The sequence below is a fragment of the Leptidea sinapis genome, chromosome 11, assembly GCF_905404315.1.
Source record: "Leptidea sinapis chromosome 11, ilLepSina1.1, whole genome shotgun sequence".
In the NCBI taxonomy this organism is placed as follows: domain Eukaryota; kingdom Metazoa; phylum Arthropoda; class Insecta; order Lepidoptera; family Pieridae; genus Leptidea; species Leptidea sinapis.
The window spans coordinates 9,575,380-9,600,880 of NC_066275.1; the positions used below are offsets into that span (position 1 = coordinate 9,575,380).

The 25,501-nt window shown below is 32.5% G+C and overlaps 3 protein-coding genes and 1 long non-coding RNA gene across 6 annotated transcripts in view; 3 read left to right on the forward strand and 1 right to left on the reverse strand.

Annotated features, from left to right (window-relative positions):
• The window catches only part of LOC126966867 (homeobox protein abdominal-B-like), a 165,909-nt gene that overhangs the window by 121,801 nt on the left and 18,607 nt on the right, over nt 1-25,501 (reverse strand). The window lies entirely within an intron of this gene.
• Nucleotides 161-8,138, forward strand: LOC126966901 (uncharacterized). Of its 2 annotated transcripts, XR_007729837.1 has the most exons (6): nt 161-271; nt 834-945; nt 2,108-2,302; nt 3,676-3,829; nt 5,080-5,210; nt 7,136-8,138. It is a non-coding gene; the product is annotated as an uncharacterized LOC126966901 (long non-coding RNA). The 2 variants fall into 2 exon arrangements; XR_007729836.1 differs by lacking the exon at nt 161-271 and having other exon boundaries at nt 819-945.
• On the forward strand, nt 9,607-17,428 carry LOC126966886 (uncharacterized). The gene is made up of 5 exons (XM_050811173.1): nt 9,607-9,781; nt 11,380-11,553; nt 13,288-13,450; nt 15,966-16,028; nt 16,118-17,428. The coding sequence occupies exons 1-4, from the start codon at nt 9,686-9,688 to the stop codon at nt 16,025-16,027; spliced, it is 495 nt and encodes a 164-aa protein (XP_050667130.1). The 5' UTR covers nt 9,607-9,685; the 3' UTR covers nt 16,028; nt 16,118-17,428.
• On the forward strand, nt 19,556-24,761 carry LOC126966893 (uncharacterized). Its single transcript, XM_050811183.1, has 4 exons — nt 19,556-19,681; nt 20,795-20,929; nt 21,793-21,943; nt 24,592-24,761. The coding sequence occupies exons 1-4, from the start codon at nt 19,580-19,582 to the stop codon at nt 24,645-24,647; spliced, it is 444 nt and encodes a 147-aa protein (XP_050667140.1). The 5' UTR covers nt 19,556-19,579; the 3' UTR covers nt 24,648-24,761.

Below are 25,501 nucleotides of genomic sequence, written 5' to 3' on the forward strand. Positions count from 1 at the left end.
ACTAAAAAGTATAAAAAAGCGTATTGTTTTGTTTTGTTTTTTGTGTAAAAAAAAATTATTTGATTTTTAGTGAATATGAAGTACACCAACTCTTTATCTGAATATGTATAGTCTTACAAAATTTTGTAATGTTAGCACATTGCAATTTGATTACAGATAGTTTGAAATTCTGCTACAGATAGCACCCTTACTGTAAGTCGTTAAGGAGTTCCATTGATCGTTACGTATTCATATTCGACTACGAAAATTACTTGACCATAACGAGGCTACGGTAGGTGACTCAAATATCCGGTTTGCATATAAAAGATTCGACTGAGTAATTGGACCACACGGGAAGCACCAGCTTTCAAACAAAGAAAGAATCATCAAAACCGGTTCACCCAGTTGAAAGTTCTGAAGTAACAAACACAAAAACTAAAAAAAAATACCCTCGAATACCTGCTCCTTTTTTTAAATTAGTTACAAGTTTTCGATATTTTTCAATAAAAACAAGGTATTAAAATTATATTTTTGTTTCTGCTCTGTCATTTGCATGACATGCTAATTTTACTGATAGATTAAATTCTGATTAAAACACGCCATTAAGTCGTCTCAGTCTGCGAAACACTCTGCGATATAAAATATAAAACTGTAGCTCATTTTGATACACATTTCTTTGTCTATAAAGATGTATTCTTCTTCTATACCATTATAGACCTTGTTTTTGAGACATGACTAGTCAAGCAACATTTTTAAATATATAAATTCTACGACAGTTACTATTGTCAGTCAATTTCATTTTGTTTTCGTAGTATCTTTTTGTAATATTTACCTATCTATATATATCTTTTTAGGTACAGGAGTCGAATCAAAATGTCTTTATTTGATTTTTTGCCGGTGGTAAATAACTGTTGCATAATTTGCAGCTTAAAAGTTGGTTCAATTATTATTGCTGTGTTTATGATTGTAAGTATTGCTTCTTTTTCAAAAATTACACAGAAAAATTGTATTTGATTTCCTGTAAACCAATCAGGTTTAATTTAAACCAAGTATATAAAATGTTAAAAACTAATGGACTAATGGCTTTTCATAACAAATTTATGGTCAATATCACAGTTGCATGGATAAAAGCATTCATGTTTAGTTCTATACTATAGATGATCTACATGATAGGTACAAAACATACAGTTTCACTATTTTCCAAGTACAGCTCTATAGCGCATTATACGGCATAATGCTCAACGTTGGTTGTTCCAACTACAGCAACGCTTCGCACAATCGAGCACACTCAAAACCTATCTACTGCTTTCGCGTGATGCGTAGACTCAGTGGCAGAAAATTAACGTGTGTTTTACTATAAGTTGGCCAAATCCAAATTTTATTTACTATCGGTAGTAATATTGTTTATTGTTGAAAAATTTTTGACAAATTATTCGAAAAATGATTTAAATATTCTTCGTTTATTGTGTTTTGATTTGAGCTAATGGCGTTGTTACCAATGCTCAAAATAAATAAAACTAAAACTTAAGGTACAAAAATTGACTATTTAATTTTATATAAACATTTAAAATGTGAATACAATTTCATTTTAGAATTCTAAAGTATACACAAATTTATTAAACAGAAATATACTTTTGTCAACATTGCAATGGCGTGATCGAATATAAGAACATATTTATCAAAATGAAGAAGACATCTTATTTTCTTATTAGATTGCTAACTCTATGAATGTTTTTTTTTTCAACACATGCACTCTGCTGGTGCATTTTAAAACTAATTGGACGTAGTTCCTGAAAAACGTTCCATGCCACAAACATCACATTTTACGGAATTCGTGTTTAAAGTTTAGTAAATATTAGTGGATTCAATACATGTGGGTTTGGCTACTAAGTCATGATGTCATTTAAAAAGAGTAACAGTAGGGCTGCCATTTTTTGTCAGTCTGTTAATATGAATGTGTTCTTAACTCAGTTTCGACATTATTGTGGTTTGGAACGTTTTTCTGGAATTACGTCCAATTCATGTTCCAATCTAAGCATCAGCACAATTTCGGCATTGTGCGCCATTGAGCCGTATTATGCTCAGTAATTGGAAAACCACCTATATAATCATTTTGTTTTTGTTTCAGATGTTCATAGTCTCAATAAGTACATGCAACTACTACCACTACAACTATTTTAATACTACAATATTTTGTAGAAATGCGTATACGATTTCAGACAAAAATACATTCGAAGATCCCAAAGCTGTTCAATACATCGTTGCTATTATTGCAGTTGTAACTCTCATCATTACCGTTGCGTTTCTCCTCGGCATTTGTATTGTAAGTTTGATAAAAAAAATAACAAAAAAACAACCGACTTTAAAAACACTATTCCAAAACAATAGATTAAATATGCACTAAAAAGAATGAAAATAATTGCGTATTTTTACGATTATTGTTATTTTTGGAATCAATGTCCTTCCGCCGCGGCCCCGCTCTCTCCTCTCGCCTCCTCACGTCGCGCGTGCGACTCAAGCGCATCCCACCTTTAACTATGTATGTAGATACAAGCTTGCCTTGATTAATAAAAAAATAATTATCAAAATCCGTTGAAGCGATATTGAGTTATTCGTAAATATGTCGTCCACATACGTATAGCAAATTTAAGACTTTTATGGTTTTTCTCATGGATACCATTATCAGATCTGGACCAAATTACAATGGGACGACACGAGAAGCACCAGCTTTCAAATTAAAAAAAGAATTATCAAAATCGGTTCACCCAGTCCAAAGTTTAACGAGGTAACAAACATAAAAAAAAGACATACCGACGAATTGAGTACCTCCTCCTTTTTTGAAGTCAGTTAATAACAAGAAAAGTAAAATAATTTTTCAGGCTTCCGTTTAGTAAATTCAGTTATATTGTTTGTGTTTATAACTTTGACTAGTTCTCGCACGACAAAATAGCTGCAATACCAAGCGTTTCTTAAATAGAAGAAATAATAAAGGTATCCAAAGATAATATCACATGAAGATTTGTTCAGTTGATAGGCCAGGAGTTCCCGCAGGTGTATGTAATCTGTGTAATTTTGGAATCTGGTGATTTTATATATCGTGTCTCTAAATTTTCGAAGTTCCCTAGGTGTTGGTACATATCAACTATCTATTGAGGTATCTTGTATACATAAATAGATCTTATTTTATGAAAATAAGGGAAGAGGTTTGCAGGACATATTAAAGATACGCCCTGCCCATTACAATGCAGTGTCGCTCAGGATTATTGAAAAACCCAAAAATTCTGAGCGGCAATACAACTGCGTTCGTCACCTTGAGACATAAGATGGTAAGTCTGAATTGCCCAGTAATTTCACAAGCTACGGCGCCCTTCAGAACAGTTTTGGTACCCACAGTCTAGTCGGCATCCGGTGCAATAGTACTCCTCCATCTGAATGCATGTGTTGCTTTTATCAATTATGAACTTGTACATTCGAATATATTATATTTATCAAGCAATGTATGTTATATATGATCTCGTATACATAAACCAACTTCGCAAATTTTCACGGAGTAGAAAATGACGCGGTTACTTTGTAATTCAAGGTCTCGGCAGATTGTTATTGAAGATTAAGATATTAAATACTCTAACAATAACAGGAGAAGAGAGTATAATAACCAAAGGTTGTGATTTTAATAATTATATTAATCCATTTCAGAATAAATCAAAAACTGCAGCGGAAATATTTTTATATGCGTTGGCGTTCCATATAATTTTATCAATAATTTTTTTTATTTATTATATTGTTGGAAGAATAATGGGAAAAGACTTCCGCTTATATGAAATCATTAATTATCCAATGTTTATAATTAGTAAGTGATAAAGGTATTTCTTTTTACATTATTTTCAATAATTATAGGTCCCCGCAAGCGATGACAATTATTGGCAACATTTGTTGATACTTGTTTATCTTTTTAATAATATTAAAAAATTCAAAATTACAATTTTCTGGAATAAATATTCCAGAAAAATAGAGACTGGAGCTGAATTTCCCAGGACTCAGACATGGCATAGCTATGTCTGCTGGCTATAATGGAATTTATTGGTTATTCTCCATTTAAATGGCCGTTTCAATATTTTTGAACCTCACAAATGGTTCATTTCGTAACATCATACAAGATCAATACTATGTTCTTTTCTAAATTCAAATTCAAATATTTTTATTCAAAATAGGATATAGTATCACTTATTGTCAAAAACTACCACGCATTCGAAAAAGTATGCCACACACCTGAGAATAACTGGCGTAAGAAACTCAACGGATTCTTTTATTTTTAATAAAAATATGGTTAGAATATAGTATGGTAAACTTTACTTAATATTTAATAACCTGAGTTGGGTCGCTTTTCCCAATCTGTGGTATCATTAAGAAAGTCACTATGCTATAGTAATCTTTACCACACAAACTTTTTCAAACTATTCATTTTCCGCCCCACAAAAGTCTAACTCGACTTAGCCGAGTACTAGGCATTACAAATTTATGTTTGTTCCTGGTGTTAGCATTACGGCTAGGATAGTTTCTGTCAAATTCACTTATGGTGCCTATGTAGGTACATAATGTATATCATTATCAAGAATATAGGCAAAAGTTAAGAGGTTTATTTCTTTAAATTTAGCTCGCAATGGTTCATTAGGACCTAGTATATAAATAGTGCGAATAGCCCTCTTTTTTATATAATAGCCCATTTTGAATAAGAAATATTTCTTATTTTCGGGGCGGCCATTTTAAATTTCACTGTCAATTTATTAAAGTAAATCATGCAATTCTCTAAATTCTCTGTCAAAGTTTCAGCCAACAATTGCGATAAATATGCGATATATTTCTCAGTAAACAGGTTCATGAGAAGAAGTTCACAGTGACAATACGTCTGACCATTTTGCGAGGTTGCTATTTCAAATGTCGCCTTCAATTCGAATCCTCGCGTATTATAAGGTTGAACATATTAACATGAAAATAATAAGCTTCAGATATTTCGAGCCTGTTACAGTGTACACGCGGGCTGATATTGACGTTTTGAATTAGTTACTGTATAATATAATCTAATAGTTTATTTATTTTCAGTGATGATTTATTTTATGATTGTTGTGAGAAGCTACAAAGATGAAACTGCTCAATCGATATAATATAAACATAAACTTAATGTCGATAGAGCATACCAAATAATAAATCCAAAACTCAGAATGTCAGTGCTGGTAAGTTTAAAACTAAGATCATTTATACGTCTAAATAGACTATGACAGCTGTGAAAACGCCCAAATAAATAGAACTAACCTCTACTTTAAGCAATTCACGCACACTAATACAAAGTGTCATACAAATCGCGAGTGTAAGACGTAGCTTATCACGCAAACTAAACTAGTATTCCTGGCCTGTTTTATCGGTTCAAGAGACTCTATCTAGACGTATAAATTATCTAAGTTACACTCGTAATTTGACTGTTCAGATTCAACCAGTCTAATACGTAGTATTAGTCTTTAATGCATAGATATTTAACAGTTACAAAACATTACGTCACTTATGAGCTAGGTATCCTAACAGAGATTTTATGATATATAGGCAACTTGATTACAGATATACCACAGAGAAAAGAGTACGCATATTATATTTATGTGTGTATGTGTGTGTGTGCTTAATGAGTTCATAGCTAACAAACGTGCACGTTTATGTATGTGTAAGTTTTTGTTATAATCGTTGTGGTTTGAAACTCGATGAAACGAAAAAGCGAGACACAAACAGGTAAATGTATAGGATTCAGCCGGCGAGAGAGTGAAAGGGACGCATAAATTCATAGATTTAACGTGGGATAAAATGAGATACTAGGAAGTATTATACAGTGTTTAGGTACCAGGCGATCATAGTTGATGAAGAGATTGTCTTGTGTATGATGCGATTGAATTCATCATTTTAGAAGGTTTCACTTCTACCACGTGTGAATTGCACGTTTTTTATATATTTTCTATTTCACGCGAGTAAAAGTGAATATGGTTGCCTGCGACTTTGCCTGCGTTTTTTATAATTCCCTTGTATAAGCGACAACCTATGTGAATCATCGCGATATAGGCATCCACCTAACATTACTTACAGTGACTTTCTGTGGAAGTGAACAAGAATTTAAACATTAAATTAATTTATGTTCTAACTATCAATGTCAATCTTGTAATCATCAATTTTAAAATGGCAGATAACTCAATATTTCATGGAACTAAGAGAGTGTATATATTCTATGATTATAAAAAAATACTTTGATGTTCTCTTTGCAACAACTAGTTGTTAGAAATCATCAAAGAGGATGTAAATACTACGTAATAAGAGGTGGGACTACCTAAGTAAAAATTGAAATTTAATTTAGTATGAAACGTGCAGTGAGATTTGACATAAGTTTAAAATAGTATTGCGACGAATATAATCCGGCTAAGTTTGAAAGCGAGCAGTTGCTTAAGACGTAGTTGATTTCGGCCATCACCGTTTTGTACAAGATTATAGCTGTCATCTATCAATGTACCAATCACTGCACGTTTCATACAATCGCTTTTTTCTTAGAGAGTTTCGCTAGGCTGGAAATCGTTATGAAAAATTCGTGACAATCACACCTAATGAACTGTAGATGCCTATATTAATATATTATATCTTGAATCGAATTGGTAAACAAATAGATTTCAAATTAATACAACTTCAGCTCGCTTCAAATTACATCGCACAAGATGTGGGACCATTTAACATACGTATAAATCTAATATATAAAACTCTCGTGTCATGGTGTTAAACATTGAACTCCACCGAAACGGCTTGACCGATTCTCATGAAACTTCGAGTGCATATTGGGTAGGTCTGAGAATCGGGCAACATCTATTTTTCATCCCCCTAAATGTTAAGGGTCCACACAAATTTTTTTTTTATTTTTTTTTACATTTTTTTTTAATTTGTTTGATTATGAGTCAGCATTAAAAAATACGTACAACTTTTCACCCATCTACGATCAACAGTTACTTTTGTATCGCGATTTTAATATCGGCAATACAACGTTTGCTGGGTCAGCTAGTAAACTATATAAAATACACGGGGATAAATCAAAAAGTATATACTAATACTTTCTACTTATTACATTATTTCTTTTCAGTCATCGTTGAAGATTCTAGAAGCCATAAGGAGCGCATGCGCAGATACCCGATGATTCCTAACTATAATTGAGAATTCCTTATTCTATATGTGGATTTATGAAAAGGATTTAGTTTATGTAAAAGTTGCGATATTTAGATAGAGTTGTCACGGGAGTAATAAATATAACTTTAGATTATGATTTAATGATTGTAATGCATAATTTTATTAATAATATATGTGTATATTCTATATTATACCTGTATTATACCTGTGTATTAATAATATTACAATGATGTCTGATAACGGAACGGCAAAAGTGTGCTTAAAAACAATGTACGCACACTTAACTCCTTACGTCCTTTCCCAATATACTATCTACAGATAAATTACTACCTTCTACTGTCAGTTAATTAGCTGTCAATAATCTAAAGCTGTCCCAAAATACCCGATAAGTCATTCTTATCGTCTTATATTGGGACGCGTGAATTGCAATTTCCATACGAACTTTTATCGCTGGTGAGGTGTACGTCGTCCCATTGACAGAGCGTGTGCGGATAAGGTGAGTTACCGTCGATAAGGTTATTGGGACAGAAAATTCAACGAAAGTTACGATTTTTATCTCAAGTCGGCCGTTAGTCGTGTGTCAACTCACTGTCCAAATCGAATCAAAACTGATTAATGCTTTACATTGCTGCTTACGGACTAAGAGTATTTTTAAAAACTAGAGTAAATGGGGCAATGTATAGATATAACTACATTTGAGACTTATTATGGAGTAAACTTGGGAGTTCGATATTTCGGCTTTGTTTTTTTTTATACGACATGCTTTATCTATATGTATCGAATGTCGTTGTATTATGATTAAATGTTGCCTAATGTTAATATGAGTTTGATTCATTATGTAATTTTTAACCGAGTATGTAAATATTTAAAAAGAATATTATTTTATTATTAACCCACCCGGAAACTCTACAAGGTATCCACAGTATTGTGGTTGGTGGTAGAATTCTCAACGTCGCACATGTAGATAAGCTATGATGGGGAGGAGAAACTGATGAAAAAACTGAAAGAAAACCAGCCCAAAAGAACCAAGACTAAAATACCTACCAAGAATAAGATGACAGTATAGTAGTAGACAGTAATATAGTATGACAGGTTAAAATGAAGCTGAATAAATTTTGTTTTCAAATTTAAATTCTGTAATAATTAATCCCAGAAGTGAGGGTTGTCACTTTAAATAATAACATTATTTAAATATATGAGCATTAAACCAATGTGACAATTTTATAATATTGAATCTACGCAGATTCGTAGCTTAGATACATTTTTTATAATGGTCTGCACTTTAACGGCCGTTCTATCAATATAGTATCTACAGATAAAGAAAACTTACTACCTTCTACTGTCAGTAATTAGCTGTCAATAATCTGAAGCTGTGCCAATATACCCGATAAGTCATTCTTATCGCCTGATATTGGAACGCGTGAATTGTAATTTCCATACAAACTTAAATCGCTGGTAAGCTGTACGTCGTCCCATTGACAGACAGCGTGCACGGATAAGGTGAGTTACCGTCGATAAGTTTATTGGGACAGAAACGTCAACGATAGTTACGATTTTTATCTCAAGTAATAGATAGACTGAATATTGGGAACGGTCGTAAGAAAAGACCCAATAATTGAGCCCTCTGGAGAGATAGCGTTTGTTAAGAAGGTGAAGGTGAAAGATTATCATTGGACAAAATGCCTATATCTACATTACCTACAACTTAATAAAAATTTATTAAGTAAATCTAAAACAACTTGGCATATAATATCTCTAAACTAATGCTAGAAAGTTATGCAGAACTAAGTTGTTTTACTTGTTGTTGTCTCTTGCAGTTAATCGAAAAGCTAATGCAAGCGTGGCTGACTGTTTACTTCTTCTCTCTCGCACGCTATGTTTGTCTATCCTACTCTGTACTTGTAGTCATATTTATTCGTAGATAGAAGATGAGTAAGATGCCATGCGAGTGTTTCCCAAGAAAATAATTAGAGTAGATAATTTGTAAATTTATTTTAATAGATGTATATAAAGTTTAAATTTTTGCATCTAGGTTGATTTAATATCGATGATGATCAAACCCAATAAAAAAGTGTTTTTTTTATCCTGACTTTTCGTGACAACCCTAGCAAAATAGTAACAATTTTGCCGGCTCAAGAAGCTTATCCTCTGTACTGTTTATTTACTCATGTGCTATCGCTATCGCATCTTATATCTACGTAATAATAACGGTTTACCAATTTTTTGTATAGTGCAATGGTTTCTTCTTATGGGAGTATATTAAAATATGTTCTGTGACAATCTATCTCTAAGCTAACAAAGCTCATAGCAGCATTTCTGTCATTATTATTCTTTGACTCTAAGATTTGACTGATACGATTATAATGACAAAGAATATTGTATTTAACTGTCGATATAACATTTAATAAATTATTTGTACATATAAAACTCAAAAATAATTTTCTTTGCCTACTATTTATACGATAGTTTTCAAAATCATTTAGTTCCAACATTTCATAGAAATATAATGTCTATTTTCGATTGTTTGCCCGCCCTACCACGATGCTGTTACTGTATCAATTTGAAGATTGGAGTAATCCTTATGGTGATTTTATCAATAATTGTAAGTAGCTTTTCTTGTCCTAACCGTTAATGTCTGTATTTAGTCCATATTGTATTTTTTATGTAAATATGTCAAATATATTAAGCTGTCAATATATTTGAAATATAGTGTGTATTTTGTATAATATTGTGTTGTTCCAGCCTTGAAACTAACCCTATAAAATAATGAGACACTCTGATAAAACCTGCCACTTACAGATTATCCAAATCAAAAGATTCAAGTCAAAATTCCCAGCTAATATCAACCATTTATAACATAATAATTTCCGCGCGCCTGTTGCAGTCACATGGCATATCACAAAAATTGAATCGAATTGAATTAGCAGTGTCCAACACAGATTATTTTTCAATTTGTTCTCGTATTAAGTACATTACGAGTTCTGATTGAATTTAAGACACTTCCAACGGTAAACGGAAAGGTCTTTATGAAAAAGGTTAAAATCGTCTAGGAGAGTTTGGGTTTCTGAGTGGTGGGGATCAAAACCTATTCCTATAGAGTTACATAGAAGATAAGGTTTGTTCACTAGAAGCCATAGTGGTTAAGTCACTGTTGTAAGCTATGCTATGGCAAAATATCCCCCATGTACTTCCTATGGTAGCGCGACCCACTATAGAAGGAATCCCCTATGACTGAAAATGTCTGCTACAGGAAATCGTGAGACTGCACATCCTTTTTGACCCAATTCGAGCATTTTTTCTTAGATTTAAGTAACATTGCATATGCTTAGCCAGGCATGCATAGATATGGTAGGAGATGCGCGAGGGACGTCCGGGTCTAAAAATTATTAAAGGAATAAAAATAAAAACTATTAAAGCTTATCTTCAATAATTTCATTATTACAGATATTTATCAAACAGCGAAACTTTAATGAGATTTGACTACTAATACACAATCTAATCTAATAATGATAATTCAACATCAATCAAGCTTAATCAATAACTTTCCTCCACGTACTACAAATCTGTGGAATGAGCTTCCTTGTGCAGTATTTCCGGGATGACACGACATGGGTACCTTCAAAAAAAGCGAGTATACCTTCATTCAAGGCCGGCAACGCTCCTGTGATTCCTCTGGTATTTTTCTATACCTGTCAGGGATCCATCTAATTGCTTATTGTTTTTAGCTATTTGCTTGATCCTTCCTATAATTTATTACCTATATATATTTATATACAAGACTATAATAGCTCAGATGGGACATTGAGAGATCCGGAAAGCAGAAGACCCCGGTTCGAATCCAGATGTCGTATTAGTTTTTGTTTTTGTTCAAGTTTTATACATTCTTAAAAATCTGAGCAAGGCTCGGTCGTCCGGATATTATTATATATAAGAGGTTTATATCTATGTATTGACTGATCACGGTGATATCTGTGGAACTATAAGGCATAGAGACTTGAAATTTTGTAGGAATATTCCTTTCGCTGAGTTGAGGTCAGCTAAGAACGGATTTTAAGCAATTCCACCCGCCATACAACGTCTGTACGTTGTTCTGTTCATAATAAAAAAAAGCTAGTAAAATAGATAAGTTACAGGTAGCTTATTCATAACTTTAATCGGACTTTTTGAAACTGACCCTTAATCCATTGATTATATTTTCAGCTTAGTGGAGCATTGATGGCATGGATAATAAATGAAGTTGATTATAATGATCAAAATGGTTTAGCTCAAGATACTTTTTTTGATAAGAATGATACAAATTTTCTATATGCGTTGGCAGCTGGGACTGTTATCTTCATAATATTTACGTTTATTTTTATTTTTGGTATTATATCGGTAAGTGTTTGTTTATTGTTAATATTATTCAGATGAAACGATTTTCATTAGACTAGAAAATCCACCAAAACCTCAACGTTTAAAAAACGATATTAAATATTTCACGTAATAAGTAAAAAAGGCTGCTTAAACTCCAATATTCATTTAACTCACTTGTAGTGACGCTTTGACAGATGTTCTGTTATGAAATTATGATGGGCTAGTTCTTAGACAATTTACACGACTACATTATAGCCTCTTGCTGCTAGACAACCAATGAAAGCAGGCCAGGTTTATAACTATAGTGTGCGTGTATTGCTCAAAATAGAGTCACAGTCTAGGTTAGACTGTGACTCTATTTTGAGCACTTCAATTTCAACACTTCATCAAAATTTATAACATAACGTAACCTTGCAACACAGGGCTAACAATATTAATTATAGTTGCAACGTCAGAATTGCATAATCTTCTATATATATAAAAATGAATTGCTGTTCGTTAGTCTCGCTAAAACTCGAGAACGGCTGGACCGATTTGGCTAATTTTGGTCTTGAATTATTTGTGGAAGTCCAGAGAAGGTTTAAAAAGTGAATAAATATGAAAATGTTTGGAATTAAAAGAAAAACAACAATTTTGTTTTTTCTTTGATGTGTCCCCTGTCGTTCAGAAATCAAATTGAAAGAATAGTATAAAATGAATAACTAATTAGAATCTTTGTATGTTTCTCAGGAGGTAAAAAACAAACGTAATTTTAGCTATAATTGGTAGAATAACTACAGATGTTAACTATGATGGCAATATAACGTTTGCTGGGTCAGTTAGTTTATAATATTTTTACAATTAATTAAACAATTAGTAATTAAGACAAAATAATCATATGATTTTTTTGACTAATGAACCATTCAAAAGTTTCTGTTTTGTTAAAGTTTTGAACGTCGTCGTTACAATTACATCGGTGAACATGTTTTCTTCCTAAACAATTAGTATGTACGCTAAACATCGAAACATCAAACAGCCGGCAATTTATTTATTTATTTAAGCCTATTACAAAGTAAAACTATTACTAATTAATTTACACTATTTCATATATCATTCCACCTCTGGCCAAAGGCCTCCCCCTTCTTCTTCCATTCGTCCTTATTGTTTGCTGTGCAGGACCATATCACTCCTTCGTAATTTACAAGATCGTGCAAATTTAATAATTACTTGTCAAGAAATGCTTAACATTTGAAAACAATTACATTTCAAATATGGGACGTCAGTAAACATCCATATAAAACACTAGAAAAGCTTCTTCATAATATAGCTTGGTTGGGTAATTTGGGTAAATTGCATGGGTACGGTTACGACCTACTGTCAGGTATCGGGTTAATTTCTCCTATTCCATGAATTAACACAAACTATTTATTTTATTTTATTGGGGGTGACAAAAGCTTAATATAAAATAATCACTTATAATTAAATACAAGAACATAGCCAATTATAGTCTACCACGGTTTACCTAGTGGAAGGAACAGCAGTGTTTACAATAATAAAGAAAAAAATGAAAAATGAATAGCACACGATCAGAGAAATTTAAAAGCGTTGATTGCAAAAAAAAACTAAAAAACGTATGCTTCTATCAGCTGTAGTATTTGTAACAATTTTTTACTTGCCTCTTGAAACTTTTATGCAACAATATTTAGGAAGCATGTTTTTACAACATGAATAATCACAATTTCAAGGTCAAAAACGCTTATATTCTTCATTTTTCAGGACAAAGAAGTAATAGCTATATTGTATCTGTTCGCAACCGCCTTGGCGCTGTTGTTTTTCACTGTTGTGTTTATTTTAATATTGTTGGCAACAGTTGTCAACGCCGGAGATGCCAGGCCTTATTCAACCCTTCGTATCCCTATATTCTGTGTTGGGTTTGTATGTAAGTAGACCATCGTAAATACTAGCTTAAGTTACTGAGTGATATGCGATGTGTTTGCTTTTACAACATGGTCGCATAAATATGGTTATAAGTCAAAGTCAAAGTCAAAAGAATCTTTATTTTCTATCTTTATTTAATAAAGATTCTTTTGACTACTAAAAAACTTCAGAAGTACAAAAGTTACAATAGCATTCAAATGAGTATAACAATATTCATTAACAAAATTTAGAACATCAATTCCAACTATCTTTATCATTCAAATAATCTTTCACATTATAATAGGCCTTAGATGTTAATTTATTTTTTACGATACATTTAAATTTTTTAGTAGGTAATATTTTAATATCATTTGGGAGTTTATTATAAAATATAACACAATCCACTTTAAAAGATTTAGTAATTTTACGGAGCCTAGTAGATGGAATTGCGAGTTTATGTTTGTTTCGAGTATTGACATTATGCACATAACTATTCTTTTTAAATTGGCTAATATGTTTATGAGCGTATAGGAGGTTCTCGTATATGTACTGGCAGTGTACTGTCATAATATTAATTTCACTAAACTTTTCTCTCAATGAATGTATATTGTAACTTTAGAACAAAACATGCTAAAATATAATTTTGCACAGCGAGATGTTTATTTAGTAAACAATGCAAAATAATTTAATAGAGTTGTAAGTATTGCATTGTACCAAAACTTTACAAGACTAGATTTTCAATAATTAATGTTATAGTCACAAAATTTAATAACGCTACTCGCCGTCGCCGCTAAATTATGCTTGATGATTTATATTATTCTATACTATTTAAGTAACAAGGAACTTTATGAAATATATTAAAGTTACTTTGACAAAGAAGGCTTACTATAGCAGATTACATAGAAGATAGTAATGAATCGTTCTTAACTGGCTTTGCGCAGGCCACCTAGCAATTTTGTTATTGTATGATTTAAAAGATGGGCTGGGAGTTTCTTATTACTTCTTCTCCCCATGTCAAAGCCCCTTTACGATCTGATGTAGCTTCATGACATTAATCAAGTGTTGTTATAATTATTTATGCAACTGTTGTGTAATAAGGGGTATTAAAACACGAATGTGGATTTGTCTCGCTCGGCTTCGCCTCGTGTGATAATAGTATCACATGTGTGTTTTAATACCTAATTATCAACAGTTGCATACAAGACTTTATCTACACCCAGAATATGAATCCTCTAAAAGATTCTGGAACAGTTAGCAAATTGCTAACATTAAAACACCAGTCCTAGTAGTAGCCTCATATCATTCATTACTGATTATATACAAATAAACTAAGTATTAATGTATCAATTATTTATTTAATTATAGTAATTTACATTTTGTATAGTGCAATAATTAAAATTCACTCGAATATTCAGCGTTTAAAATGAATCGCTCATTTTTTGTAAACAGCACAAAAAGAATATAGAAGAAAAATGGCGGGGATTCGATTAACCTATTTTTTTTTTACGGTGCGTGACGTTCTGGTAGTGCGGAACGCGCGTAAACGAAAATGTTCTTTTTTTGAAATTCATAAAGATACCACGCATCGTGCAATAAGAATGTGGCTGTCTGTTGAAACTCTTTGCGCTTGAAGGGATCGAAAAAAAAACATAGGAGTGTTGTTATGAAATTCAGTACAACATTACAACACTCGTTTGGATGATGTAATGATTATTAGAACATTGGGTGTTTTAATGTTGGCAATAAGCTAACCGTTTCAGAATCTTTAATAGAGGATTTAAAGCATTGGTGTAGATAAAATATATTATGCTATTGTCATTTCTATTCTATTCTACTCTATTCTAGTGTATTCTATGCACGCCTGTACTGCTACAATTAAGCCGGATAGGTATTTCATATTAAAGCTTATGTTAGAGGAACCTATGTGTTTTTTAGGTGCTAAGTTGACCTAGTATTGTTTATACTGAAATTGTAATACGATAAATAAATTATAAATAAATAATAGTTTAAAAAAACTAAAAAACACGGTTTTTATAGAAAACCGAACTAAAAAATAGAAAATAAATTTTAATAAATTTAAATTAAGAATAGTGTTTAAAATTTCAATAAATATAAATTAATAATAGTGTGAATAAAAAACAATTATTTTATTTTAAAAAAAGCGTGGGGTGCATGGTGTCAATAGTTATAAATATTTTATTGACAGATATGAGTAGAGTGATTATCATTTTGATAATATCTTAAAAAGCACCCCACGCTTTTTTTAAAATAATTTTTTTTTTATTCACATCACATATGTCATCGGTCCTCGATAAATCTACAAAGTTTGAACGAAATCTAGCCGTTTAAAGTGGGTCAAAATCGCGCCCAAAGAAGTCTGTTACAAACATACAAACATACAGGTGAACCTAATAAAAAGCGTATAAAAAAGTCTCAAGCAACTTTCAAAGCCTACCTACAGTGTGATGGAGGCGCTTTCTTTTAAAAAAAAAGAAACTTATTATTTAAGCAATTAATTGTTTCGTTGTGACTTTCAGGGCTAGTTTACTTAATGATCATGGTGAGAAGCTACAAGGAGGAAATGCTTGTCTTACCTTAAGGTAAAACACCCACAAAATTATTCAATTATAAATTTCAATGATAGAAATTAACCCTATTTTCTTATTAACTCCATTGACCTTACTTTCAGCTAAGCGGAGTGTCGGCATATTTAATAATGGAAATTGTTCATTTACAAGAGAAACTGATGTTTATGTATATTAATTGTATATAACTGTTGGATGCCGGGTTTTTTTATGTTTGTCATAATTACAATTTTCTCCTTGTTATTTGATCGGTTAGTTTTGGTTTATTATTTTGATCATGTGTATCCAGATAATTTCATTTAATAAAGTGTTAGAAAACACGTCGCTCAAACCAACTATCGCTCGTAAAACTGCAGATCAGAAGTGAAGATTTTTGACTTGACAAATTTGGAAATATAATTATTGGAAGTAAAAAAAATTAGCACGAATGCTCTAATTAATCGTTGAGAGTCTTTGAGCTAAATAAAATACTTCTAGCTCAGCTTGAAGTAAAAAGAATAGAGAGGCTTCTTTATAAAAAATTATTAATAATTTACATTTAGAACTGGATTCAGTTACTGTGTTTACAACTATTGAATTTTATGACAAAATGGCATGGAAGGAATTAAAAATATAAGTAACAAGTTGGAATAAATATATTTTCATATCGCCATTAAGTAATACTCAGCAAGCAAATATAAAATAGTAAGACTAGACTACTTTATAAAAAGTAGACTTATCTTTAACTATGATCTTTGCTAAGAGTCTGTCTATAGTAGTCATGCTTATTTGCGATTCAATATATGATTAAGTTTCTATATTTTTAATACTCTTGTATCCCAAAAAGACGTTATGGAAGGAATTTTAAAATATAACATATTTGAAGGAATATCCCTGTTGCTAATTTTACGGTTCAAATAGTTAACAGCAATATAATTGAATGGTTTTTAGAACTGCAGGGGCAAGATTTTTATAAAATTTATTTCATATTAAAATAGTAAATAATGAATAATGAAGAGTAAAAAAGAGAATTTGTTAGTTTGTTATTTTTTTTTAAAAAAACTTCACTAATAATATAGTCATTGTTATTAATTTTGGTATAGATTTTCTGTATTTGTAATTCTACCGATTCTATAATATAACTACAATATTAACATTTAAACGATAATATGTGAAACTACCAATTGTAAAATATCCGTAGCAACGCTTAGGTTAGTAGGTAAATGTAAACATACAAATTTTTTACGCAAAGTTTAAGGTTTGAGTCGGTGAATACCAAAGAGAAAAATAATTATACTGTGGTTGTTTTGTATTTTATATTGTAAATGTCTGTGATATTGTAATTATTATTTTGGTAATTAAATTAAATAAGGTAATTGGTATTCAATCAAATGATTATGGAATTTTGTTGTGTTTAACCTGTTTGGTCAGATTAAGGTCGGTACAGCTGTTTGTTTGAAATAATGTCAGAATAAAATTATTGTAAAGTACAGAACAGTTTTTCATTGATCCCCTGAGTCGAAAGCTTTGAAAGCGAAGAAAGGCTATGGAAGAAAAAACCGATGTCACAAACGAACAAAACATTTTCTGTTTGTGGTCTCTTTTAACGGCCGTTCCCAATATTATTCCCAATATATCTCCGGTTGTGGCCTACTTGAGATAAAAATCGTAACTATCGTTGACTTTTCTATCCCAATAAACTTATCGACGGTTACTCACCTTATCCGTACACGCTGTCTGTCAATGGAAGGACGTATAGGTTACCAATAGAGAATTTAAGCACTACGTTCAAGCTTACCAGCGATAGAAGTTTGTATGGAAATTGCAATTCACGCGTCCCAATATAAGGCGATAAGAATGACATCGGGTGTATTGGGACAGTTTCAGATTATTGACAGCTAATGACTGACAGTAGAAAGTAGTAATTTATGTCTATCTATAGATAATAAGTGTTGTGAATTCTATTTGATATGATAATTGATATAGATGTAAATTGCTTTCATATGTGGTCTAATGCAACGCCAATATCAGCTCGTATGTTAATTAGTAAAAGTTAGAAATTCCTGATTAGTTAAACTTATACGGCCTTAAAAATAAATTTGGTATAAAGCTAAGCCTGATAATAAATAATATTTTGCAAAATTTTTACTATATCCCTATACAATGATAATTAGGCGTATGGACTTGCATCCCGTGCCACTTAATAAATTAAATAAAAATAATAATTTTGAAGTTTCCATGAATGGTAGTTAGTCTTGCAAATAAACGCGGGAAAATTCATACGTCCGAGTAAACCAATCATAAGCACAGTAGACATATGTAAGCAAAATATTTATTTGTAAATATCTTGCATATTCAAGGTTGATTGTCAGGTATATATTTATACCAAGTTTATTTGTAAGGCCGATAAGTGTTATATATTTAATAGAGGTAACATTTACTAATTGAGGTCAGTGATGAGAAGACCAAGGTGTTTTCCTATAGGTAAGTAACACGCCCTGCTGGTTACAATGCTGTGATGCTCAGGATTCTTGCAAAACCCAAAAGTCTGAGCGACAACACAAATATACTAGTCAGCTTGAGATATAAGATGTTGAAGTCTCAATTGTCCAATCGCAGTAGCTATGGCGCCCAAACAAAAACATAAATATGATATTGTAAGTATTATTGACTAAGCGTGCGAGAAAGAAGAAAATCTCTAACCGATATACAACAAGATAGAAAATGTAGGCGAATCTATTGTTACTGTAAACGATTTTGATTGAATTCAACAGCCACTCTTGGCATTAGCTCCTTAACCTTACCTTACCTTAAGCTAACACATAATTTTACAAATCAAAACTGGTTACGCATTTCGAGCTGTCAGGCTAACTCTGCTAGTATATTCTAAGTCTATGGTAGTTGTATTAATACGTTCTCTTATGTAGGTATATCATCTCGCGCGCAAGCATCGTCCACGCAGCATATTGGCCAAAAAATTACCGCTTAAGCTGATTTAATTTCATTCATAACAAACAAAACTCACCTAAATATCACAAATATTGAAAATATTAGTATAGATTCAACTAGACTAATATAGACATTAAAACCTTTTTCATAAAAATGCCTTTCGTATCTATTCGTACTTAGTGTTTAAATTCTCTTTGCCAATTCCCTAGCTTAAATCAACCTTTCTCAAACTTCATACCAAGGACTTATCATACAAACAGAACTGATAACTTTGAAAAGGGGTATTTACAAATATTTAAATAGTATTACTTATAGATGAAAAAATATTGTTAACATCCACAGAAAAAATATCAGTGCGTTTCTAAACATTTCCTTAAGTAAAATTACTTAAGGAAATGTCACTCGGCTCTTTTTTGGGCATCTATAAGTCTAGTTTGTATGATAAGTCCATGAGCCTTACAGTTCCATAACTGTTACTTGTAACACTATGTTGTGTTTAAATTCTCTTTGATCTGTCATTTAGACATTGTTGTGTTAATAAATGTGTCAATTTCCAATGCATCAGTATCAGGAATATTATTACAAATAATAATATATAATAATAAGTTAGTAGAAAAACATACTAAGCCATACAGCTGATGAATAAAATGTCTTTATTTGATTTTTTACCAAAAACCGAAAAGTGTTGTGTTTACTCTAATTTAAGGACTGGTTCCATTCTTATTGCTTTGTTTATTGTTGTAAGTAGATTTTAAATAAATAACATTATCAATAGTATCGCAGACTGTTTGACCTGTCTATCGCCGGTTTTCAGCATCATCACCAGTTCCTTACACCGGCTCCTTTGCACAGGATGCCGGCTAGATTATGGGTACCACAACGGCGCCTATTTCTGCCGTGAAGAAGTAATGTGTTAGCATTACTATGTTTCGGTCTGAAGAACGCCGTAGCTAGTGAAATTACTAGGCAAATGAGACTAAACATCTTATGTCTCAATGTGACGAGCGCAATTGTTGTGCATAATTTTTGGATTTTTCAAGAATCCTAACCGGCACTGCATTGTCATGGGTAGGGCGTAACGGTTCAATCTTCGCCGATTAAAGCTATTGTTAATGTTAAATCGCTTAATTTATTGATATTTCACTTTTTAAGTTTAACTATGCCAAGTAATACGATGGTGCAACGCATCCCCAGTCTATGTAAAAGTCAGCGTTACTGTTAACGTTAAATTAGACTTAAACCTTTACTATAACAGCTAATATGAAGCAACTCAGCTTAATTATTTTAGTCATCCGATGATATTCCGCGCGATTTTCAAATGAGCCAACCGTTCTAGTGACGTATTCGTATATCTTGATATGTCTTGTTCAACTCTCGGGTTGTGGCTCCATCTTTAGGATATACAGTTGATAACCCACTCGACCCCAAAAATTGCATATTAGGAAATTGCCTTGAGATGTCACTCTTTCAAATTTTTGTTGGCACAGTGGATGAGCGCTCGGACGGAACCCGAGAGATCGCGGGTTCGAGTCTCGCATCGTTCATAAATTTTGTTTACTTTCGCACATTTGCAGTCTTTTCTAGATAAGCCCTTCTTTGCCACTTCTGTCACATCAGCTGTATAAACTGTAGCCACTTTCATAGAGAGTATGAACTCTTGACTTAATAGAGTGGCAATGAGTTTCTTGCTACTTCTTCTCATTAGCTCAACCCCTTACGAAGTAGCAGTAGATTCAATAAGAAAAAAAAATATTTTTTGACATTCATAAGTTTCATTTCCGTGACCTACATGAATAAAGTGATTTTGATTATATCCTCTTCATAACAAGTTAACCCAGATAACAATATTTCAGTTTACCCTAGGTATGGCAACATGGACCTTAATAACTCCGCCGGCAGAAATTAAAAGAATAATTACGGTTATAATGTCAATATTAACTGGACTTTATGTTATAAGTGCCTTGGTTTTTCTTCTTGGTATATGCATGGTGAGTTTACTCTAATTTTCTCCACTAGGAGGCTCCTTTGCACAGGATGCCGGCAAGATTATGGGTACCACAACGGCACCTATTTCTGCCGTGAAGCAGTAATGTGTAAACATTATTGTGTTTCGGTCTGAATGGCGCTGCAGCCATTTAAATTACTGGCTGACTACATTTTCATCCTGCCATACATACTTGGTCGAGAATATAAAGCTTTCAATTTTCTAAGATTCTAACAAGCAAAATATAAACACTGATTATGACATATTACTGTGTTACGCTCTGAAGGGCGTCGTAGCTAGTGAAATTACTGGGCAAATGAGATCAAATCTTATGTCTCAAGAATCCTGAGATATATATCTATCACCATCAGCTGAACGTCCTGCTCGTCTCTTCACTTTACTGACATACTTCACGCAAAATTATCTCGAGGGGATATTAAAAGGCTTGGCAATTTTTTTTGGTTTAGATCCGTACCTATCCAAAGGAAAAACGGGACCGTATTACTAAGACTTCGCTGTTCGTCCGACTGTCACCAGGCTGTATCTCGTGAACCATGGTAGTTAAGTAACTATCAAATAGTTGAAATTTTCACAGATGACGTGTTTCAGTCGCCGCTATAAAAACAAATACCATAAAAACAGAGTAAAATAAATATTTCAGGGGGCTCCCATACAACAAACGTGATTTTTATAGCAAACCTTGAGCAAAAATTGATGTTGACCGATTCTCAGACCTATCCGATATGCACACAAAATTTCGGAGAAGTTTGGTAACAAACACCGCGACACGAGAATTTTATATATTACATTATAGATGTATGTTATATTACGTAGTATTAATAATAAACAGTTTATATTTCATTACAGGACAAAAAAATCACAGCCGAAATATTTTTGTTTTCATTGGGCTTCCAACTAATAAGTTTACTTATAATTATTTTCACTGGCGTTGTTTGGGGGTTTTTAGGAGAGAATTTGTCCATAAGTGGTATTAGTATGAACGTATTTGCATGCTTATGTAAGTATTGAGTGTCCTTAGCCGTTTTTTAAAAAACCGGTAGATACAGTACTATCATGCACCGGTTTTATTATCTGCATGGTATTTGCCTTACAATAGATCTTACCTACACATGGCTTGACAAGAATAAGTTAGCGTAAGGCAAAATAAAACGAAGTATTGAACTTTATTTGTTTAAAACGACTTTTCTTATGGTTTGTCGGAGTTGGTACCGACTAGTTCCGGCCATTCTAAGGTCCATCATCAGGGTTAGTGTAGTAAGTTTTGAGATGTCTGGTCTCAAACTATTCGGTACCAATTCCGACAAACCGTGAGTAAAGCCGTTATAGACAAAATATAAAGTTTATAATGACTCACGCAGGTTTTAATAATTTAAATGTGGTGGCTGGATGATCTTGTTACCGGGAGGTCTGCTTCATGTTTTTTTTTCATTTCCTTTATTTAATTATGTTAAAATTGAATATATTATATATGTTTTTTATTAAAATGCTCGCACAATGCCTTTATTTATTTACGGTATGTGTGGTTTGATACATCTACAGTTCTCAATAACTCTTGTGTTTATAATTATTAATTTACATTTTTTTGACTCACCTACTAGTGTACCTAACACCTTTAACTTTTTGACGTTTGAGTATTTTATTGCTTCACTTTGCATATATTTATTGTAATTGAAATGATTCGTAAATTGCATTAAAAATAAGAACTTGTACACCAAATCTGTTTTGAAAAGAGCAACCTTAGAGTTTCTTGCTCATTCTTCTCTGAGGAAATATGCCTTCCGAATGAGCTGTATGTGTGTGAAAAAAAATTACATATTTCAAGTGCAATACGATTTACCTATGAATATAAATGGATTTGATTTTATTTAAAAGGAGTATTGTTCATTACATGTTATGATTAATTTAAAATATAACAGGTATATCTAAGAACTTCATAAATACCTGAGATCCCAAGCAAATGAGAAAGTGTGTCGAGTCACATAATCTCTTTTTCAAAACCCCAACCCCTCACATTTTGTACCTATGAGTATTTGTGACGATTTTTAGGTAGGACCCGTTTTTACATTATGCTTTTAATACATAGTTAACCTCAAGCGTCTAGACTATTGATAATTAATCAAAGTTGCTTGACTCCGACATGTATTTAATTTTATTATGAATATAATATAACACCGCAGAAGCGACCCCACTTAGGTACCGTCAACTTATATTTGACGATGGGTGTGGGTATGCCCTAACACGGATGTTGAACAGTGTCATTAAAGATGCAGATAAAAAATTACTTTTTCACCGGTAGAGGGCGCGGGGAGGGCTTTCAGTGTACAATAATTCTGTAAATTTAGTTTATTTCCTTAGTTGTTTAGTTCCTTGTAACATAATCAATCTGCTATTCAAATTGTCTATGGAATCGGTTCTTTTTATTAGTTTAATAATAAAAAAAAACAAAAAGTAAGTTTTGCAAAAAATGTGTGTTCTAAGATCCGTTCACATTAATATTCATTTAGTAATATATGTTATTTTGTCATAGCAAACAGACATTTAAATGTGATTATATATTTAAGGATTTAAAAATTGTAAAGGACAATATCATTTTACTAAGTTGATTAATAATTCTATAATAATACTAGCTGACCCGGCAAACGTTGTTTTGCCATATAAAGTATAATTCACGCGATAGTTTTATAAGTAATAAAATATTGCCTATATTATAGCCTGTACATCATTTTGTTCTATTGTCAATAGTTTTTCGATTTTACACCTACAAAATAGCAATTTAATTACGGATCCCTAATTTTAAAAAAAAATAACATAGCCACACACTGAAAGAATCATTCAAATCGGACCAGTAGTACCAGAGATTAGCGCGTTCAAACAAACAAACAAACACTGCAGCTTTATAATATTAGTATAGATAGGTCTTTTAAATAGTAATTTTAATACTAAACAATTTGTTATTTTAAAGGTGATAACCCTTACTTCTGGGATTAATTACACAAATAAAATTTTAATACAAAATTCAAGAATTTGCAGGACTCCAACCCACGACCTCTCGCGTTCCGTGCAACCGCTCTTCAAACTAAGCCAACCGTTCGAGTGACGTATCGTTTTTTTTTACGGAATAGGAGGGCAACGAGCGTACGGGTCACCTGGTGTTAAGTGATCACCGCCGCCCACATTCTCTTGCAACACCAGAGGAATCACAAGAGCGTTGCCGGCCTTAAAGAAAGGTGTACGCACTTTTTTTGAAGGTACCCATGTCGTATCGTCCCGGAAACACCGCACAAGGAAGCTCATTCCACAGCTTTGTAGTACGTGGAAGAAAGCTCCTTGAAAACCGCACTGTGGAGGACCGCCACACATCCAGATAGATGGTGGGGATGATATCCTAACTTGTGGCGTGTCGTGCGAAGGTGGTGGTTTATAAATCTTGTATGCTTTGTTCAACTCTCAGGTTGTAGCTTCATCTACAGAATCTACTTTACAATCTTGTTATTAATCCCAGATGTGAGGCTTATCACTTTAAAAAGTAACAAATTGTTTAGATTTCAAAGAGCGACATCTCAACTCAAACATTGGGGTTGAGTATATTATCAACTGTAAAGGATTATTTGTGTAATTTCAATACTAATTATTGTATTTTTTTAGTGACTGGCTACTTCATGATTGTGGTGAGGAGTTATAAGGAAGAAATGATGCAATAGCTGTAATATCTTCGTAGATAATTAAGTAAAAAGAATATGGAATCAAGACAGCTGAGTTCGAGATAACTATCTATCTGTTAAACTTGCATATTTGAACTTAAACGTTGCTAAGTATTAAAGGAGACTTACCGTAAATTTTCTTATATAGTTTCTTTTTTTGAAGTGAAGACTTCTTCAGCCGCGTGCCACTTTTTGGTAAGGGAAAAATCTTATGCGTCACCGACATGCTCATGACTGGAGCGCGTGATATTATTTATTTTATTTATATACGGGGCGAGACGAGCAGGGCGTTCAGCTGATGGTAATTGATACACCCTGCCCATTACAATGCTGTGCCGCTCAGGATTCTTGAAAAGCCCAGAAAATTCTGAGCGGCACTACAATTGAGATGAGCTAAGATGTTAGATATAATTTAAAAAATAAGAATAAATATATATTAAGACACTTTTTGGTGAGGTGAAATCGCTTGAGTTCGCGTCACCGACATGCTTAAAGCAGTATGACGTACGTTTACAACATGCTGAACATTAGTGCATAGGTATCTTATATGTGAAATTGAATGGATGTAATGAAAAGTTCAATGTGTAGGTATATACCTACTACTATGTACCTAAATATATTAAAATGAGCTTAAGAAGATACTACATAGGGATTTTTAGGTAAGTAATTGGATATCTAATAAAGGCTAGGTAGGTACCTAGGTACTAGAGAATTATCTTACCGACGGCAAGTTGCCGACGGAAAATTGTAACCAAGTTACATTGATAAAGGAATTGACAACTAACGGACCTAATAAACAAATTCTAATGAATACGATACATTTTAATTTTCACTCTATTAAACTATACTAGCTA

What these genes read in the sequence shown, in the direction of transcription:
- LOC126966886 (XM_050811173.1), top strand. Translation starts at nt 9,686, where the DNA reads ATGTCTATTTTCGATTGTTTGCCCGCCCTACCACGATGCTGTTACTGT. An exon ending in TGGTGATTTTATCAATAATT is followed by an intron (nt 9,782 to 11,379) that starts GTAAGTAGCTTT and finishes TTATATTTTCAG; the next exon opens with CTTAGTGGAGCATTGATGGC. An exon ending in TTATTTTTGGTATTATATCG is followed by an intron (nt 11,554 to 13,287) that starts GTAAGTGTTTGT and finishes TTCATTTTTCAG; the next exon opens with GACAAAGAAGTAATAGCTAT.
- LOC126966893 (XM_050811183.1), top strand. Translation starts at nt 19,580, where the DNA reads ATGAATAAAATGTCTTTATTTGATTTTTTACCAAAAACCGAAAAGTGT. An exon ending in TTATTGCTTTGTTTATTGTT is followed by an intron (nt 19,682 to 20,794) that starts GTAAGTAGATTT and finishes ACAATATTTCAG; the next exon opens with TTTACCCTAGGTATGGCAAC. An exon ending in TTCTTCTTGGTATATGCATG is followed by an intron (nt 20,930 to 21,792) that starts GTGAGTTTACTC and finishes ATTTCATTACAG; the next exon opens with GACAAAAAAATCACAGCCGA.